The 20,925-nt window shown below is 45.3% G+C and overlaps 1 protein-coding gene across 4 annotated transcripts; it reads left to right on the plus strand.

Moving 5' to 3' along the window:
- The first annotated feature begins 1,757 nt into the window (after nt 1–1,757).
- Nucleotides 1,758–20,894, plus strand: LOC1269768 (peptidylglycine alpha-hydroxylating monooxygenase). Of its 4 annotated transcripts, none has more exons than XM_308418.5 (7): nt 1,758–2,086; nt 2,985–3,369; nt 13,796–13,853; nt 13,944–14,031; nt 14,184–14,386; nt 17,535–17,925; nt 18,010–20,894. In XM_308418.5, the coding sequence occupies exons 2-7, from the start codon at nt 3,061–3,063 to the stop codon at nt 18,176–18,178; spliced, it is 1,218 nt and encodes a 405-aa protein (XP_308418.5). In that variant the 5' UTR covers nt 1,758–2,086; nt 2,985–3,060; the 3' UTR covers nt 18,179–20,894. The 4 variants fall into 4 exon arrangements, with proteins under 4 accessions (XP_308418.5, XP_061507557.1, XP_061507556.1 ...); XM_061651573.1 differs by having other exon boundaries at nt 1,768–1,870; XM_061651572.1 differs by having other exon boundaries at nt 1,788–1,944.
- Nucleotides 20,895–20,925: the final 31 nt, after the last annotated feature.

Below are 20,925 nucleotides of genomic sequence, written 5' to 3' on the forward strand. Positions count from 1 at the left end.
ATGAGTTCTCGCCTGGGAGAAAATTGCGATTTAGTAATGAATTTATTTTACTAACCGATACAGAAACACCTTGGCCCGAAAAAAAAAAAACAGTAAGATTAAATTTACCTCATTTTTTCCACTTGAACAAACATTCTCCGTCGCTTTTACTTTTACCTGTTACCATTTTCGCCGCACACCTGAAAAAGCTTCAACCGAGCTTTTTCCTTCTCGCGCAAATCGCTAACCGCTTCGCAGCCGCTGCGTGGGAACAACCCAACCAACAATTGCCGAAAGGCGCCCCGTGTGAAAAACATTTCCTGAAAGATTTGCTTTAATTGTTACACTAGCAGCAGCTAAAGTACACACTTTCAGCACGGCACAATCTGACCTTCCCTCACACATTCAAATGCATTGCGTCTGGAAATGACGTCACGGGCTGTTGCTGCGCATGTTTAGCGCTGCGCTACGAAAGAGCGGTGTTGAAATCTGTTGATGAAAATTAACCAATAATTAATTCATGCTTTAAAAAAATTAAACAATATTTTGCGCATAAGATTATAGAATCACTTGCCTTAATATTTAAAACCCTGACATCGTTTTCCCTCCGTCGATCATTTTGCGAGATGTTGGCCAGACCAGCAGGTAGCCCGTAAGAGCACGTACGAGAACAAGTAACTTACCTTAGAAATGTACAAGGATAAATCATTCCATATTTGAAGAAGAACAATGAACATGGCACAAAACGTAGATGACCCAAGTGCTACAAATCCAATAAAAGACCACTAAACGGGTTCTAAAGGACTCAAGCTCTCTACCAAAACGGAATATAGAAAGACTTTGTTTAGCAGACGGTGAACGACTAAAAATAGCAAAAAGCTGGTGGCGCCATCTGTTGGTGGGATATCCTAAAAGTGAAGAGCTTTCCTCGCTTTGAGAGTTTTTTCCTTCTCTTTGTACTGTTATATGGTTTTGCATTGAAATTATGCATCGCTAGAACTATAACGGCGATACGATTGTTTAAATACTAAAGCCCAATGTGAACCATTTATACAGAATCAAGTGAGATTTGATTAATGGTCGATGATGTTGATGCCCACGTATCTGACCACACGACCATTCATATGGAGTTTTGCTCGGAAAGTTAAAAGGCCAAATAGGCCATGATGGAATGAAGATTGTCGAAACACATTGCAAGAAAAGGACAGCAATATACAGTGAACCCTCTCTTATTTGACACCCCTCCAATTTGAAAAACCTCTCTTATTTGAACATTTTGCACAGTCCCTTGATTTCCAGTACATTTTTGTTCCTCTAATTTGGAAAACCTCTGAAATCTGTGTCCCTCTTATTTGAGTATGGTGTTGCCATGGTTATTGAAAGATGTATGCTCAAATTAGCGATTCTGTTCGCAGTTTCCTATAGCAACAGTTAAGGCTGCATACTAAATGTTCTGTCTCTTTCTTGTCTTGTATGGACCTTTCATTCACTTTCAACCTCTGTAATTTGAAATCCCCTCTTATTCGACAGTCCCATCGCCTCTCAAATAAAAGAGGGTTCACTGTATAATGATGAGTGGTAATACGCCATCTATTGAGCAAATCAGTGAAGCTATGGAGCTTTCTTTTTTTTCTATGGAAATTTGATTTTCCACTCCAGATTTTCCAGAAAATCTAGTGAGAAAAGACGTGCTCTCTCGCTTCGGCACACAGGAAAGTTTTCCAACAGCTTCGGTTTTGCTGCTTGGGGACGCTTGAGAATGTGTCAAACTTCGCAGAACGAAAAGCTGCGAAAGCTAACCTGTTCCACGAGGCCTGGCAGAGAGCTTCTTTTGTATGTTGCCTTTCGCCGAACGGAACGGTCGTGCGTGCTAGCGCGACAGGCTGTGCTGGTGCGTTTGTGTGGCGCTGCTGCTTCTTCTACTAACACTGGCTCTGAATTTCACCAAAGAAGGCGTCGAGCGACGTTGTGTTGACATTGCGAAAGCAAAGGCAGGCGGCCACAGCAGTAGTGTGCAAAAGGTGCTCCGAAGGATAGTGTGGGAAAACCCAACCTTCCGCACAGCTGGGAGAAGAATTCCGCGTGAATTAGTTACCTGCTGGTGCTGGTGTGTATTTTGTGAAATTTAACACACATATTTATCGTGTAGCAAAGCACATCGAAAGAAGATTTTGTTCCGAGCGTAAGAGCGTGACTGTGAAGGAACAACAGTTTGTGGAGTCAATTGTGTTCATCCAATGAGCATCAAAGCGTAAATTGCAACAATATGTGTGGTGATTGTTTACTTCGTCAAGCGAACCTCTCTGAAGCTGTGACAGTAGGAAGCTGCAGAGCCTCGGAGTGTGTGGAATCTACATCGATAGTGCTAGAAAAATCTTTAGCTTTACCTGGCAGGCAGATCAAAGGCGCATTTTTCCATTCAAATCGTTTTCCTTCTTTTGGGCGAAGTATCGTTTGAAAGTATCATGTTTAGCTTAGCTATATTTTTAGCCTTCCTATGAGCCCACAGATGGAAGATTAAATAACAAGAGCGAAAAGGAGAGATAGGCTGTTTGAACTGGGAGAGTGCTTCCCTCTCATTCGCACAAACACCGAGAAGGTAAAGGTGACGAAGAGAAAGTACCGTTCAACAGTTCAACGCCGTATTATTTTTTGATACGGTTTTGATTACTTTTCCATAACAATTTCCAGCTAGAATCCTATTGGGAGAAAAAAATCATTAACGCGTTCAACCTGTTAGCGTATTTTTTGGGATAGCTCCGTCTCTCTCGCTCTCTCTCATTCGCTCTCGCTCTTCAAGGTTACCAGCGAGTGTGACCCAGCTACGAAGCTTCAGTGTGTGTGAGAAAGCTTCTTCGCGCGCTTGTGGTGTGCATCGCCAGTGCACAGCAATCTCACCCTTTCCAACGCGCCCAAAATACAAAAGTGACCCAACACGTGCAATCAGTGTGCGTAAAACTATTATCTCCCTTCTCATCATTCCGTTCCCACTCTTCTCCCCATAGGTTGCCTACACGTTAGGCAGTGTGTGAGTGTTTATGTGTCTATGTGTGTGTGGCGACAGTGCTAAACAGTGAAACAATGCATCATCCACGAGTGGCGTCACGGTTCAGCCGCTTCCATATGGCAGCAGCATCCTCCGACAGTAGCGAAATCATCCACACCTCGACCAGCAGTTCCCAAAGTAGGCGCAGCAGCAGCAGCGACAGTAACAGTAAAAGCAGTTATCAAAAGTGCAATCGTCCGCTGCCGACGAGGATGATGACGCTGTGGTGGTCGGTGATGGTTTGGGCCGCCCTGGCAGTTGCGGTCTGCGGGCTTCCCGAGGGTGGCGGAAACTATCCGGTCGGCAAGTTCCCGTTCCTGATGCCGAAGGTCGTCCCGTACAAGGTAGGACAATGCTGCAAATGTGAACCTCTGCTGAGAGTATACCGTTTCTTTAGAATGTTTTAGAGGATCAAAGGCAACCATGGAAAGCGCACACGGGCTGGAAATTTTCTGCCCCAAAGGGGACGTGTGGAGAAGATTGTTCCGGAAGGTCGAAGCAACCGTACCATATGGTAGCGAATTGTGCGTCAAGTTTTGTAGCCGACGAGAAGAAAAGGCATGATAAGATGCGGCCTACGCGCAATTTCACACAGGCACACAATGTGTTCAGGGTCACGTAAGGGTGAGGGATGGGTTTTTGATAATGCTCCTTCAGTGGTGTTGCAGTTACATGAATCGTTAGGGACATTCTTTTAAACTAAAAATTGGAAACGATTGGTTCGATTTAGGGTGCAGTTTTGTTGCTTCACTCCCCATTAGTAATTCCCCTTTGATAATGAAAAATTTGCCATAGACTCATAACGCGCACTTGAAAGTTCCTTATCAGAATCTGAGGAACCGTTTCTTCACAGACGGGGGAAAACTGTGCAAACAAATCAACCACACAGCCCAAACAACAAACAGCTGTTTGGGGGTATGAGTGCGTGGAGGTCCAAAACGACACTTCGACACTTGTGCGCGTTGTTTTGCGCTCAACTGTGTTGTGTGTACGTGGCGCAGTGCGTTAGTTGTTGCGCCTAATCTAGAACATTGATCGATCGCCCTTCACTTTTGGGACGGTGCAGTCGGGGTGTGGGCAATAGGACACACAACTTGCATTGAGTAAAAGTCTAAGACGCTAGATCACCTTCACAGTGGACATTGGGCGTGTGCCTGTGTGCGTTTTTGTATGTCTCGTTAGAGCGTAGAGACTCTGGAAATTTCGATTACTTGATAGACACTTTAAAGCTTTAAAAGAAAACCTTCTCTAAACACCGATTCTTGTTTCTACTACCTGCCTGTTAACGTGTCACTCTCACCGAAACGGAAACGGCACAAAATCAGAACCTTCTTGTTCTGGTCGGCACCAGTCCAGTCCCACTCCAATCCAAAGGGTCCGGTGTAACAACGAGCCGGTCAAGCCGGTCCTGTTTGCACAGATGATTATCATTTCCGACATTCTATCGCTGTGGCAGGCGGGAGGAGACGGAGCATCTGCCACGCTTAACTGTGTGCTCTTCCGGTAGATGGGTTGGAAAAGGTAAGGTAAGGGAAATTCTACTCCACAAACACCAACCAACGGTGGTGGTATTGGACATCGGTTAGCAAATGGGTTGGAGTGTTTGTGGATCCCTTTCCCAGAATTAGGAGCAGCATCTTGCCAATGGTTTCCGTGTCGAAGGCGCACGATCTCGGTACTGGAGCTCTAGGAATTCTCGGTCGTCCAATTAGTAACAAAGTGTTACATTTCGCTCTAGCACTACTTTCATCTACAGGCAACAACCGTCAGAAGGCTTAGAAATCGAATGTAAATAGTTTGCAATTGGAATGATATTATTGTTGTCTAGGTTAAAATTTAATTAAACAGTACATTCGCCCATCATCAATTCTTGCTTACGATGTACGTATTTTACTGCTCTTCTGACCCACACCGGAAAGGGTAGAACCTCCTTCAATTAGGAATACATATGTGTTCATTTGCTACATATCAACCTCAATCAGCCATTTGTTTGTTTAATTGAATTGGCGGGGTAGACGGAGGGCGGAGGTAGACATTATCTTCATTTGTTTCGATTTTGATCAATAGAATAAACATTAGCATTATTGAACTCGGGCGGGGATCGATCATGATGATATTCGTGATAGGGGAAAATGTTGTGTCGACGGACTGTGTGAGACTGTTTTGTTTTTCGTGTTTGTGTTCGTGGTATGCCTGCACACACGTGACGTAAGTGCATTTCTTTGATGAAAGGGTAACTTTGTATGACATTGTCGGAATACTAGCTTCTGGAAGTTACAGCAGTCTTCCCCTCCAAACTTCTTCACATAGCAAGGAGAGCATAAAATACACTTCCCACAAGAAGTTAAGTCAAACGAAGAAACCTGTTCCCGTGGCACGAGGAAGTGGCTCAAACTTTTCACCATCGTTCCATCGTGCGCTTGTTAACGTGACGTAGAACCTAGGGCAAACAACAGATTTCTGTCAGATGCAACCCAATTCCAGTTTTCCTTCACTTTCGGCCCGCACCAAAGTTACCACTTTGTTGCTCTTCGTGCTTCGTTCCCGTTCGTTAGAGTGAAGTAATTAGAGACGGACGGGGGCCTCAATCGATGGGCGGAATACCAGTCGATCCGGCGTTTGTTTTGGCTCTTTTCAATCAAGCTAATAGTCAATCGCCTTTACTCTCCTCAATGCCACTCACTCATCGACAGAGTGTCTCAGTTGGACAGTGAAAAGGGTGTTTGGATAATTGTTGTTGGCCCGAGTCCGAGAGTCGTCGAATTCGGTTCAATCCGGAGTGGACCGATGGTACTTTACCTTTATCGTTCGTGGCACCGTGTTTCAAACAATTTCCATTACTTTGAAGCCGTTACATTGTAGCCATTTTGGCATAAGAGATGGATGCACTCGAGCACACTAAAACAAAGCTCGTCATTATTCGTCGTTACACTTTGTTGTAACGCTTGATGATGATGATGGCGATGATGATGCATCAGGGTGGTTGTGTAGAGCATGAGCACAAACAAAAAACAACCGTGCATGAAATTTAATTTTGAAGCTATTTTTAGACATTTCCATTCATTCCCCATCGCCCCCCACATCCGCCCACTGTTTCTGCAAACTTTTCTTTTCAATAGCCCAGCGCAGCGTGGGTGGATGACGGCATGAAAAGTTTCTGTGTGTGTGTGTTGGGTGAAAAAACCCGCTTTTTCCGACAAATTTGCTGCTCCTCCCCCCATTTGGTCCATCGTGAATTTGTTGTCACACTGCGTTTGATGTACGTTGAAATCACTATTTTAATGGTTTTCCTTTTAGAATGATTGATTTAGTTAGAAAAACACATTTAAAAAGCGCCATGAAAGTGTTAAAAAACAACGAAAATGTCAATATTTATACCGCACACATATACAAAAAGCACACTTGCGACAAAGGGCCAAGCAAAAGGCCATTCTGAATTTAATGTTCTTTTGTACACTGTATGAATGAATTCCTCCCTTCCACGGGCGAACGGCAGAACTAAATGTGAACAATTTTCCCTTCCAATTGTTAAACGTTTGTGTGTATATCGACAAACAGCACAATCCGCATAGAGCCGCTCACTCACTCACGTCGTCAATTAGTGGAACGCACGTAAACGCACCACACACACCACACACGGGCACTTTCTTTCGCGCGCGTGTTGGCACCACGCCAGCATTCGTGCCAGATTGTCCAACCACCAGGGCCGGGGGAGGGTTTTTGGATTTTTGGGACGCCGGCATCACACGACCCGCGCGCTATGACGTCAGCAATAGAGCGAGACAGGGAGAAGGAAAACCAACCGCATTTTCTATTTCTTTTCCTTTGCTGCCGGCATTTTCCACGCATTGGCGTTATTACGCACGTACGCAACAGCTCCGCAAAGGCTTGGAAAGAGGAAGAAGCGGCTGAGGTTTTTTGCGATGTTGATTCATACGAGAGCTAGCTCCCCCATTATGATGTTGCCGGCAGTGTAGAGAAGAACGAAAACTGTAAGAAGCAGCGCACCAGGAGAGGGCCAACACGATGGAGTGATGGAAATGACGACGGTACAAGTGGGCTCTCGGCACCGTATGTGGGCGTTTAGTGCCGGTCCATATTGGCACGGATTGGCATGGATGATGTTCGTCATTGACTGACTGTTTTTGTTGGGAAGGCTTTTTGGGACAAACGAACCTTCCTTTTTGAGCAGAGTGTATCGATTATTGATTTACTTCTCTTTAGTCTGCAACGGATTGTGAAAATACATCGCCATTGAACCATAAGGAAGCTAACATTTGTTTAGGAAGCTAACTGGAATTAATAATTTATCAAACTTTTTCCCACCTTTACTCTGGTGTCTTAGGGGCAGATCCTGAGAAACCAAAGGTAAACTAACGGGGATCCCTTTTTGGGCATCATAATTTGGGTGTCATTAATTGAACCCCTTTTCCCCGGACATGCCCCGGAAAAACGGCCCAAGAAGGCGGGAAACCCGAAAGCGTCGGTGGGTGATTAGGTTTGATGATGGAAAATTGCCTCCACCTGTGGGGAGTATCGGTTGCTCCCTTTGCAGAAGGAGTGTAGGATTCATACCTATCTTCGATTTCTCTCTCTCATTCGCTCCGTTTCGAACGGTCAGGACACTCAGCAACACAAACACTTTGGCAATTATGGTTATAATCATTGGAAAAGTTTACCAAATCTTCTATCGGCCCGGATTGTGGCTAGACGATCGTGTTGAGAAGTGCCTCAAGGTTATGGCGCGGAGAGAAGCATATGCATGACGATGAATATTCACAATCCAAAGTTGTTCGTCCTTCTTTTATGCTCTATGCTGGGACCTAAAAAGATGGGACAGTGAAAAGCTTTTATTTGGGAGCGGGAGGGACAGGGACAACCAAAGAGAGCTCCCCGAGAAAGCCCCACCAGCGGTTGTCAAATTATGCATGAATAATTTAAAAAGATGTATCACACATGTGTCGCCCGCATTGTGTCCCTAATCCTGACGAAGAGCACTGAAATGCAGGGGGATGGACAACAGGGTTGTTATTTTATCAGTAATAACGTCGAAGAGGAGGCAGTGCATGGAAAAGAAATACCTACAAGGCTGACATTAAGCTTGTTTCGCTAGCCAGTTCTAGGAATCACGCGCCCGCTGTGCACGTCTATTTTTCGTAAAAAGAACATTTGAAGCCTCCTTGGATGTGTATTTTGTCACCCAGGCGTCGTTTGGCTTTGTGAGCAATGGCAGTTTTGTAAGATTTTATGGATATTTTTGTTAAAAATCCCACATTTTTTAAAAGAAAACGGGTTGCAAATAGGGCTACGATTGAATATTATTTAAACTGCTGCTTAACAAAGTAAGCATCGCGCGTAGTTGATTACACATGAAGTACAATACATGAAGTGTGGATCTAGTCTGTGTAGGATACGAGTGAAGATATTGCGTATTCGTCCATCTTTCAGCTTTCTATTTGCCTCCGTTCCGCTGTGGCCGTCGATTATAGTTCCCGCTGTGTTTGATTTCGACAATTTCGATCCTGAGCATTACGTTCGCTTCGTAATGCTTCAATTGCCAGCTGTTGGTCGAGTAACGATATGAAGACGGCACAATCTGCAAATAAATGAAGAGAAGAAAGAAATTAGTAAAATATTGACGACAAGGTAATGACGTTTGCTACCCGGCCGGCAAAGTAGTGTAGTCTTTCGGATTAGAAATTGGAGCCTATCATTGCTACCTGGAGTTTGCTAATTGTCGTGAGATTTACCACAGTTCTGTTTCGCTTGTTGCTGAGTCTGTTCCCTCTTGCAACACTGCTTGTAATCGGTGGTGGTTGCAATTGTTGTTGCTGCTGTTGGTGCTGGTTGTTCTCCCGCGGGCCATGATCGATTCGTAAGAATATGTAGTTACCCACATTATTCAGCCGAATGCCCACTTTTGAGGACATACAGAGAGATACACACGATTGCAAAGCAAAGGCTTTTCGTTTGTATTTCACATCAGTTAACTTACGTAAATTCATCGTGAGATGCATCGGAGCTCGGATCTTCTTTGGCGGCGGTTTTTCGTTCGGACACATTTTGTTCAGTAATTTGCAGTTCACGACTTATCGCTTGAAACTGGCACAATGAAGTGAAGACGCTGCATTGCACAGAAGGTGAACAATCCTCGCGGAGACTGGAGGATCGTTGCTAGGGGCAACGGCTGCTACGAAAATGGCGATAAAGAAGCTGAACAAGGCCGGGGTAGATTAAACACAGTTCTTCTACAGGACATTTGGATTGAATTGAAAGAGAAACAGACCCATTGCACTGAGTAACTATTTCGAAGAATATGTAAGCAAAGTTGCATTCAATTAACTTACTTTTTTTGTTAATTAGCTTTTCGTTTTAGATTGTTTGATAAAACACGATGCCACGTGTTCCATGATTTATGGATAAACGGTTTGTCAAAATCGTACGTCTAATTGTACGAGTGTGTTCCAATCTGAAGGATAAAGGAGATGAATCCAAGCTGCCAAGTATGGCTTGTCAGAATCCATCACATTCACCTTCCACTCCGATGTTCTACAGCACGCCAAACCAATAAAAAGCAGACAAGAGACAAGAGCTTCATCAATCCATCAATTTGACACCGGTACCGCAACACACTGATGAATGGTTTGGTGCCGGCTCGGAATGGAAAGAAGGTGTTGACATCAAGATTCATTCCCGCTCCCGGCACACTGATCTCGCCGACACGCGACATGCTTATCAAAATCTATTACAGCTTTCCTTTGCGGCAAAAGCATAAGCCGGTTTCCTAGAGTGTGCACTTAATGGTGAACGCGAAAGGAAACGAATGACATTAAGGATCTCGAATCTCTTTGCGTCTCTCGATTTGTGCCACCACGAAGATGATGAACGAACTGGCTGGAGAAAGGTATACGGAGGAGGGAATGTTGAAAAACATGCTGAAAACGCAGATACACATAGCAAACGTTTGCCGGCGCAATATTTTCCATCTTCTAACGAATCAATGCGTGTAGGTGGTGTGCTATTTTTGGACCACGCCACCGAGACGAGCGTGTTTTGGGTGAAAGGGGATAAAGAAAGCATCGGGAAAATATCACCGGCGCCCCATCATCCTCCAACCACTCTCACTGTTTCGCACTCTTTCCGGTCAAACATAACTCAGCCTCGGCAGGATTCACTAACGCTCTTGTTGGGATATTTCGGATCTGGGAGGAAGGGTTTGGCTAATTTTAGATCTACTTGGATGCTTTTTGAGACTGGATGGGGGGTTCAGGTTATGGTGGGAGCTTTTGCGGCCATACTCAAAACATCACCACAACAACCCGAACGGGTTTGTTTGTCCAGAGCTGCTATTTGTGTTGGCGAATTATAGACCATCGATATGGTATGGTGCCTGGTCCAAGCATTGCATGAAGAATGGACTGTGAAGTTTGCTAGAGATCGTGTTCGGAAAACGCCCTGTTACAAGGATAAACAAGCAAAGGTAGTAACCCTCAATCCGATCCATTGGCAAAGGGCTCTATTGCTCCCTTTGCTTTAGTTGTTTTGATTACCCTAGCTATGTGTAGTACATACTACCCCACCGAACACATTCCCCTGAGTGTCACGTACGCGGAAGGTTATTTAATCCATTCCCTTCTCCGCAGATAGATGTCTGAATTATAGAGAACCGTATTGTTGAGGGCGGCGTACATTGATTCTCTTACCTCCCGGAGAGAGTATACCGGAATTTGGATGAATCCGTTCCCCCTCCCCCCGAACAGATATACTCTCGCGAGGCAATTCTTTTGCAATGTTAATGGAATGCTATACTGTTTGTTATGTCGTTATGCTCTAGGTACAACAATTTCGTGGTATTGCGATTGATGGGTGTAACATACGCCGTGGCACTTGGCAATGATTTTTCCTGTACTGCCGTCCAAGGTACTATATCCTGAGCAGATTACACTTTTCCACGAATTTACCTGCGCAGCAGCTAATTTGTCGGAATTTCCTTTTAAAAGTGTCTTTTTATAACATCCCAAGCATTACAAAAACGCCAGTAATTACCTCAATATCATACCAAAAGCAAGCGCCATTTTCTTTTCAATTTTTTTTTTCCTTACCACCGGTTGACGGAGAATATTTTTAATTACCATCTATTTTCGCTTTTATTCTAGCTGCTACAAAAAACTAGCACCGTCGGTTGCTTCTTCATTTCCTCGTATCCTTAAATTTTCCGTGGGCAGATAAGGCTAATTATGGAAATTAGTGAAACGGACGGTTTGCTTGCTTGCTCTCCCTTGCCTCTTGCTTGGAATTTTCCCCAATCACGATCACACTTTACACCAGTGTGGGTTGTGTTGGCTGGTATTACAGACGCCAGCCATACGAGAGGCCAAACATAAAACCCCATGGACCATAGGGCTGCAGCGCTGCAGCGCACGGTAGAGACAAACGAGTCTTGCTTCGGTAGCTTCACGTCCCACGAGCGGAAGTTTGTATGGTTCGTGGCACAATGATTGAGTGCCTGAGTGGGGAAGAGGTAGGGGGATCCCTGTGGATGAAGGTCTTTTTTATCGTTATCCGTAATCACGACCGAAGGTGTCGAAATGAATAATTTAACCCCCGCTCTACGTGGGATTTTCGTTTTTCTTGCCCCTTTTTTTACAGAATGCTACCGACTGATGTAATTGTACAGGGGAGACTTTGCTGGTGAATGATTTGTGGAAAAAAGCTACTCCCACTCTCCCCGGGGTGGGCTTGATTGCATCACATCCCGCGAGAATAATTAACTCCCGCACTGAATCGGTTGCTGATGATTGTGATTGGAACGCAAATATCAGGACTTGGGCTTGGTTGTCGGCGTGACCTTTATCAAACCGGGTGGCATTTCAATTTTAAATCGCTCGATGATGTCCATCGAACCATTGCCCGATGATGCAAACACAGTCTTGTGCAATCGTACTGCGAAACGTCCTGTTAGTTGTACTGGCCATGCGGGGTCATGTCCTTCCGGTGGAAAATGAACTTGAAAATGTGTTTTCCATCTGTGAACCACACTCCGTATGTATCCCGTGTAAGCCAAGCCATTAGTGGCCATTTTGCTCTGCGGGTCGTTTCCTTGCTCCCACTCCCATTAGCTCACAAATTGGATGTCCTTTTGATACGGGGCTTTTTTTGTTGTTAAATATGATCACCAAATCCAATAAAGCTCGAGAAAAGGAGGAGAGTAAAAAGGGTTCTGGGGAATGGAACTGATCAGCGCGGAGTATGCAAAATATGGTATCCCGTTATACCTCGATTAACCTGCACCTCCCCCGCAAAGGGGGTGGCATAGCTTGTTGACCTCCGCAGCGCATATGACCTCGAGTGAAAGTACTGCCGGGAGCCTGCAAGTCAAAGAAATGCAAGAGCGAGCAAGAGCATGGCACAAAGCAATATGAGATCGTTAGCAAATGAATGTATTCCATATGTGGGTGTTGCAACGGTCGTGCGGCGGGCGGATGTGTGCGTTCCGGATTGTGCCGTGTGGACGATGAGACTGGATTTATTCCTCCGAATAGCACAGCATTTGCTTGCTCTCTTCCCTGCGATACATTACGGGTTGCCTTTCGTGTCTGGCATCCTGTGGCATGTTCGGTGTAATGGAAAGACTAAACTGTGTTTGATAGGGGGAGGTACAGGGCGTTTCTCTCTTCTTCCTCCTCTCTCTCTGTATTTGGAAAGTTCTCGAACGCAGCTTTTCCTCGTTGTACGTCGTTATCTCCCGAGATATTTTCCCCCTTGTTACTTTCAATTTATTTCGACGAACGAACGTCATTCGGCTCTCCAGAGAAGAGAGGGAGTCCAAGGGGAGCGGGGTTGTTTTTTTTTTTGGTCGGTGTGCAAATGGTGAGTGGCAGTGAATGTGAATTCAATTTAGGTTTTCGCCAGCATGATGTACTGTTGCTGCTACTGTCGTGCCCCGTCGTCCGCGTAAGATGCGCAGATTATCCTCGTGCAACAGGTACCGGTCCCAAGGGAGCGGGTGGGAGGGGTGGGTATACTGCAGAGTTCATTTGATTAAAAGCATCCATCTCGTCGCCTAAGCGTGGCACAAGCTTTCGACAGACGATGGACACGGTGGTATTAGATTTTTTTTGGTGTGTGTATAATGTTTTAATCGAACCATCGTTTGCGCGAGAGCGTTGCGCTTGTTCGCTGTTGCTTCGCGCAAATGGAAAATAAACAGCTTTTCCTCCCCAGGATAATCAAAACGGGATGGTTTCGGTGGGTTTCGGCTTCAACTTTGCCATTTTATGATTTGCGGTTACGCTGGGGATAAATTAATAAACGCTGGGTCCGATAATCAATAATGTCGCAACATTCAAAAAGCCACTTTTGTGCCCATTCCGATACATTAGAAGCTGTTTGAAGTCAATGTTTTATTGGAAACTGTAACCGATAGCAATATCAAAAAGGGGAAATTCATATTAAATGCTTGGTTCAATTTTGGTCAATTTATTGAAATATTCACAGGAACAGACGCTGTTTTGTCGCTTAATAACATTAAATGCGTTCCGGTAGTGGGAAACCTAAATGTGACGCACGGTAATTTGAGAACAACGAAACCATTTATTTTACTAATGAGATGCATACACACACACTCATTGGATTCGACGAATCAATTCCAACTTTGTCTTGTCAGAACAACTACGTCTAAGTTTACCCACAAATTGTATGTGTATGGTTCCTGCCTGTACTAATTCCGTTGTTTTTTGTCTGTTTGCTTTTTTTCCCTCTCCCCATCAGCCCGAACTCTACCTCTGCACACCGGTGAAGGTGGACTACACCAAGAGCTACTATATTGGTAAGTGTTGTGTGCGTCTACAACCCATCCTCTATTAGCTATATTAACATACTTTTCCATTCCTTTCTTTCTTTCTTTCTCCCCCAACAGTGGGCTTCGAACCGAACGCCACCATGGCCACCGCGCACCATATGCTACTGTACGGCTGCGGTCAGCCCGGTTCCGAATCGGCTGTATGGTAAGTTGCTTCCGGACGGCCAATGGGGAGCAATTTATCGCCCCAAAAATGACAACCGCTCCAAAATGATGAAGTAGTAGTAACGTTCCCGGGGCTTTTAAACAATGCTGCTGTCACTGTGTTGTTTGTTTGTTTCTTTCCAATTTCGGCAGGAACTGCGGTGAGATGGCGGGCGGTAGCGAGGAAAGCGGCAGTCCCTGCGGAAGTGGCGCACCGTCGCAAATTATCTACGCGTGGGCCCGTGACGCACCGAAGCTGGAGCTGCCGGAAGGCGTCGGTTTTAAGGTCGGCAAGGACTCGCCGATCCAGTACATTGTGCTGCAGGTCCACTATGCCCACATCGATAAGTTCAAAGGTAAATCATGTGGTGCCAGCGAGAGAGAGAGACCCGTAAATCCTCAAGCTCTGTGTGTGTGTGGTTTGTGCCTGTTTGTTTATCGAAAGTTTCCTGACGTAGACGTAGACGGCTTTCAGCGAACGCGAGGTTGTTTACTTGCAGTGTTACTTTACACATTAAAATGAACAAGGGAGGAAATCGCACACCAGAGTTGATGGTGGTGGTAAATCAACCGGGCTTTTCACCCAAGAGCACCGGGAGGTATCTCATCTCGGAGGTTGTGAAATCCATTTGCACAAACACCCACGGACGGGGTTTGCCCACCGCATGCTCTGAAGGATCGCAGCGCTGCCAGCGGTTAGAAATGAATCAAAATTTTATGACTCTCCCTCCGGGGGCCCCCTCCAGGGCTCCATTGCGCTTTCCACTTTTGGGGGCAGGAGGAGGAAGCGTGCTTAATTGAGTTCTGCGGAGGGAGGTGGGTCGTGTTTCTCTTGCTGCTAGATACTTGCGGGAACTGCTTTTCCTACAAGGTTGGGAGATAAACCGCGCCCGCGCGACGACCGACCGTGTCGTAATGCGTGTGTAGGTGGCAGGTAATTCCGAGATAAATGCCATCGCTACCTACGCGCTTATCCCGGTACCAACCGGTAGACACAAAGGCCATCCCATCGTTGGGGGGAGGGTTTCGTTACGGAACGTACCAGAAAGGACATACGCGGTTTGTGCAATCCCAGGCCAAAAGGAAAAACAGCGAAAAGCTAACCAAACAGTAGCTTCTCGAACGTGTACTCTCGGGTGCTCAATATTCGAGAGCTCCGGCGGTGGAAAATGGAGAAAAGAGTAGTCAAAAAAAACAGTAACCCAAAATTTGAAGGTAGGAGGAGGCATCCTCCTCCGAGTTCCTGCAGCGTGTTGGTGTTCGCTGGGAAAGTTTGTACACGCATATTGCCACCGGAGGCAAATTTGGTGTGGTAGATTGGAAAGTTTTGCCATCCCGTTGGATCCGCAAGGCATAACTTTTGGTTCCTCTCACTCTCTCTCTCCCCCAGTGGGAAGATATGGTGGAAAGGACTGAATGGATGATGGGTTCAACCAACACAGGAGGAAGAAATTAATTGTGCTGTCGTTTACGGTGGAAGCTCATTTTTAGTACCAGCAAAAAGAAGAACATACCCAGCACCACCGGGTAGGACCACCGGAAAAGAGGAAACAATTTCCCATCCGGCAGAAAAGGGATGTGCACCACCCACCACAGTTCGCCTGCCAAAACGATTCATATTTTATTATGCACGCAGTGGATTCGCTTCACTCTCTCTGTGGTTTGACAAAAGCTACTGCATTCCTTTCACGAACCTCTCGCGTCCCTCGCCTTAATCGTCGTGTTTTTCAAACCTATCACGAACGGCACCTGTTGAAATGTCTTGTGCGGAAAAAAAGTGTACGACAGGGAGGTACGAGGGTAAAAGGGTACGAGGGAGTGGACGAAAATATATTACCAACCACCACCCTTTCCGGAACTTCCGGGCGTGTCCTTCCTTCCAACCTCAACTGCCGGTGTCTTCAGGTCACGCAGCACCATAAGCAATGTAAATCAATGCTACAATCCTCCAAATGCGGAGAGGACTTATTGTTGAAGACATCATTTCGTTGCCGTCCGAACTGATTGACACAAAAGTGCACATTTTTGGGAGGATTTGTATGTTGAAAAGTAACTCGGAGAAGAATGTTTGGAAGTAAGGCGATTCTTGAGACGCAGGTAATACTTTAATTGCGGATTAATGGGCAAAATAGTAGTGAAACTTCGCGCGAAAAACGGATGACAGTGAGCAGAGATAGAGCCATACTTAGCCTTGTTGATGCCTCGCCGCGGGCTATACTGGTAGTGTTTGTTCAGTAACCAGAAACCGTTACCGGGGTTGTGGGTTTACTTGTTGTGCCGTTTTTCCTGGAACCATTTGATAATCTTCTTCAAGCAAGCGAACGACCACGACCATCATCATCGAGACACGGCAAAAGTCAAGTAGCAGAAAGGCGTCGATGAGCAGCCCTGAAGCAAAAGACGAATGAATGGTGGCGGTTGCAGGTTGTTAGCTTTTTAGACATTGCCAGTGAGCAATGAGTTACTTATACTGACCATGTTAGTGGAAGGTTTAAGCTACCTGTCTATTGTCTCCGCCTTGTCAGTTACGCTCCGATACGGTTTCGGTGCTACATTTAAATCCCACTCCATGTCACAGTATTGAAGCGGGCGTCACAAGGCGTTCGGTGAAACTATATTTATTGCTATTGTAATTCATCCCCAAGCCAGAATTCCCGAGATGGTCGTCTCAGGGACCTTGAAAACTTGGAGCTTTGAGTTGCGAGACTACGTGCACTAGGAATCGTTCCCGGGACCGCTGAAAAGCCATGCCATCGGCAGACTTGATATCCACGGGTTGGTTGGGGTACAGCAAGGAGCAGTGATTCGATAAATCATTCATGAGATACGCTCCAGGAACTGCACCGAAGAAAGGATGTAAAGATAAGGTGCTGTACCGTTGGTGCGTGTTCCATGCGGCTGGAGCAGAGCAGTGGGTTGAAGGTCAAACCACAAACCTGGTGGAAACGTCTTGCCCCTTTATCTTACCGTATAATGACTTATTTTTTCCATTGAAACAAACTCCTTTTTCTCGTGCTATAAAGTTTTCCTTATTCGAATTGAAAATTCCATCCAGCTATTGGAATGTTGTGGCCTTTGTGGCATCCGACACCCCGGGCGTTGCATTCCCATTGTGGACGGAAAATCGTTCGATTGTGAATAATGCAATTGAGTTTGTGTTAGTGTGAGTGTCCGGCTGCTGTCGTGTGCAGTGCATGTTGTTCATTCAACCGGATGCTCCAGGAAGAGTACTCGCACGTGCCCTGTTGATGAGAGGAAAAGCAGAAGCTACGTTGCACTCCATAAAGCTTCGTACACTTTGGAGTGTAAAGTGATAAAGCCGGCTACTGGTTGGTAGTCGTGTATGCAACAGATGGGTCGTTGTGATTTGTAAATCCCTCGTCCAATTAGTTTGTGTGCTCCGTTAATTTACATTCATTTTAAGCTTTGTCCTACTCCGGTCCCCCTTGCGGGTTATGTGGTATCCAGAGCTTAATGAACGTTTATCCCTTCTCCCCGCGCCAGATGGAACCACGTACGATGACTCGGGCATATTCATCCACTACACCACGAAACCACTGTCGAAGCAGGCCGGTGTCATCCTGCTCGGCACGGCCGGCTACATCCCACCGATGGCAACCGAACACATGGACACGCTGTGCGACATCCAGGAGGACAAGGTGATCCATCCGTTCGCCTACCGTACGCACACGCACAGCCTGGGCCGAATGGTTTCCGGCTACCGGATTCGAAAGGACGACGCCGGCACCGACCAGTGGACGCTGCTCGGCAAACGTGACCCACTGACGCCACAGATGTTCTATCCGGTCGAGAGCCGGGATCCGATTCGCAAGAACGATCGACTCGCTGCCCGCTGCACCATGGAGAGCAATCGGACGCGCATCACGAAAATTGGGTAATTACTTCGAGGGGAGGAGTTTGATAAGCTTTTCATTTACTAACGTCTGTCTGTCTGTCTGTTGCTGCCCTTTTTTTACAGTGCCACCAACGAGGATGAAATGTGCAACTTCTATCTGATGTACTACGTGGAGAACGATGAACCGCTGCAGATGAAGTACTGTTTCAGCAACGGACCGCCACTGTTCCGCTGGAGTAATCGTGAAACGGAATTAAATCACATCCCCGATTACGATTCGAGCCATCTGTAAGGCGTGTGTGCCGGGGCTAGGGCATGGACGTTAACAGTGACCACAAGCACACACATAGAAGCTGCCGTTGGCTCGGTACTGGGAATGAGAAGACAATGCGGATGGTATTCCCAGTACTGGGATGCTCGGTCCATTTTATTAGGTGGTCTTGCTGCTGCTGCTGCTGCTGCTGCTGCTGATGTGCTGAAACTCAACATTCAACATTCTCTCTGATTCACTTTCCCCCACTTTTCTCTTTCCTTATGTCTCTACATTCCCTCCGAGATACACACGTACACAGACGCATATTGTACAGTCGAATTGGCTGACCGGGTCCTAACTAACCAGTGCGAGGAGAGCTATATTTTCGAGGAAAATGCTAAACTTCAAAGTACGAATTTTCATATCACACAATTTTAACCAAACGGACGGACGGATGGACGGATGGACGCACGCACGCACGTGGTTTGCGAAAAGAGCATGCATAATTACGCATTTATGCTATATATATACACACATTATCGAGCCAACTCCATCGCTCTATCTCCCTTCTGCTGCAGCAAGAGAGTGTAGTGAGATGAACGATTCTAATAATCCCAATTTTAACAGGCGAATGCAAGGATAGAAGGGACAAGCGACACTAGGAACAGGGAAGCTTTCATGCTAGTCATATGGGAATTTGGTTTCACGTACATCACGCTTTCCTTTGAGCACGCTTGTTGTTCAGTTCACTTTTTTTGGGGCAATGTTACTGCATTGAGCCGGGAGCGGGAAGGATGATAAAGAGACTTTAATGTATGGAATCGATGGTACAAGAATGATGCAGAACGGAACGGTTACTTAAAGGGCGAGGTGCGGGGTATATTTTACAATCAATCTATTATACACAAACAATAGAAAGTTGTTAAATTTTACGCATGAATGTTGCTAGTTACTGATATGTGTGTATGTGTGTCCCCAAACGTGCCTGAAAGGGGATCGCTTGGGGATCGCATAGAGAGTGAATGTTATTGATGGGATTTATTTAAAAAAGGGATGTGATTAGAAAGACCAGAGCAGTGGTGTGCTAGAGAAAGAGAGAGGGAGAGAGAAAATATAATCTGAATTGATCCTATCCGGACAAATGCATAGCAAAATGTCCTTTATGAATTATTTATGCGTGTTGTTAGTAGGTTAAGAGCTAGACACAGGTAGACTCAGACTTCTTATCCCCTCTTTCGACTAACGATTTCATTTGCCAACACAAGGAACAATCACATGGGAAGAAGGTGATACATTCCTTTACGATTTACATGCATTTATTATCAAGCCATAGTGCAACAAACAATTTCTCACAAAAAAGCTTTATGACTCTCCAATCTTATGATCTGATCCGATGAAAAGCTGGCAGACCATTTTGTATTTCCGCAAACGTACCACACACACACATACACAAATGAAAGACAGACTCTTCTGTAGTGTTGTTCGTTTTGTAGATAATTGTAACATTATATAAAGCAAAAACAATGTGTAAGGACTATAAGCAAAGTAGCTCCCCCCCGGCCCACGTGAGTAAAGCGGCATCGTCCCTCCCCATATATAGCCGTCTTTAAAAAAACAAAAAACAGCTATCCTCAAGTAAGATAAAATAATATCTGTGGTAGAGAGAATGAACACATAAATGGTATAGAGGCGAAGATGGTGACTTTCTGTGCCCCGGTGTAGATCCGTACTGCTGTTTGTTGCCATCCTCTCAGGCATCATAAGGCAGGCAACCAGACGCAAATCATGAAACATAAAGACTTTTCTTAGAAACCCGAACTTTCGAGCAGACGATCATCATTCAAATACGATCGCGGTTTTGGGAGGGCAAGTAGAGAGCGCGAAACGCGTCAAACGAACGTGGGTGTTTATTTTGAGCATATTATATGATAATACAAAGCAAATGAGACAGGAACCACCTAGAGAGGGAGAGAGTGCGGGAAGCGTGTGTGTGTGCAGTGAAATTATGTATAGGGTAAAATATCTGTATCAAACAACAAACAAAAAACCACACGAAGATCAGGAAATTTGGAGGGAAACATATAGAACATGATAGTGAGAAATGCATATACACACCTGCACCGATAACACACAATTGCGTAGACAGAAAGGACATATTATATATACACCCTTCCCTCCCCTCCAACCACTAAACAAGGTACCATATATACATATACACACACACAGCATACACACTATAAATTATATAAAATTATATACATTCGACGTGTTGGAAGAAACTACCATTTTATTCAAAGTACCAGCAAATGGTGTGGGGTCGACGAAAACGACAATGGAATCGTGCAAAAACTAGGGACTTGTAACTTGGCTGCTTTTAAGAAGAAACAAACACCCTCTCCCTTAAGAAAAGACTTTGAAAGATTAGTGCATTTAATACATTTTTTGTGTATGATTTCTGTGTTCCTGATCCTCCCCTTTATTTTCTCCAGTTTGCAACTGGGATGATTAGTTCAGTTGAATTCCATTCTTTTACAGACGCGATGTAATACACACGTGGGATTTGTATGCAAACAAAAGAGTAGAGGTTTTGCAATCAATAATAATAATTATCATCTTGAGGCGGCACCACCTGTGTGTGTGGAGCCAGGCAGGGTCCTGTACAGTGCAGTAATCTCTAACGTATGTAAATCCTTTATTAAAACAGCATTGCACAATAAACAGGAAGAGATACATATATTATTCATATTCATAGAAATCTTCGCGCCTCCCAACCCGATGTTTTTATT

Source organism: Anopheles gambiae, chromosome 2 (genome assembly GCF_943734735.2).
Source record: "Anopheles gambiae chromosome 2, idAnoGambNW_F1_1, whole genome shotgun sequence".
NCBI classification, from domain to species: Eukaryota; Metazoa; Arthropoda; class Insecta; order Diptera; family Culicidae; genus Anopheles; species Anopheles gambiae.

Bases quoted from the DNA above. Each gene is read 5' to 3' on its own strand.
- LOC1269768 (XM_308418.5), top strand. From the start codon at position 3,061: ATGCATCATCCACGAGTGGCGTCACGGTTCAGCCGCTTCCATATGGCA. The intron at 13,854-13,943 runs GTAAGTGTTGTG...CTCCCCCAACAG, and splicing joins CACCAAGAGCTACTATATTG to TGGGCTTCGAACCGAACGCC. The intron at 14,032-14,183 runs GTAAGTTGCTTC...CAATTTCGGCAG, and splicing joins GGTTCCGAATCGGCTGTATG to GAACTGCGGTGAGATGGCGG.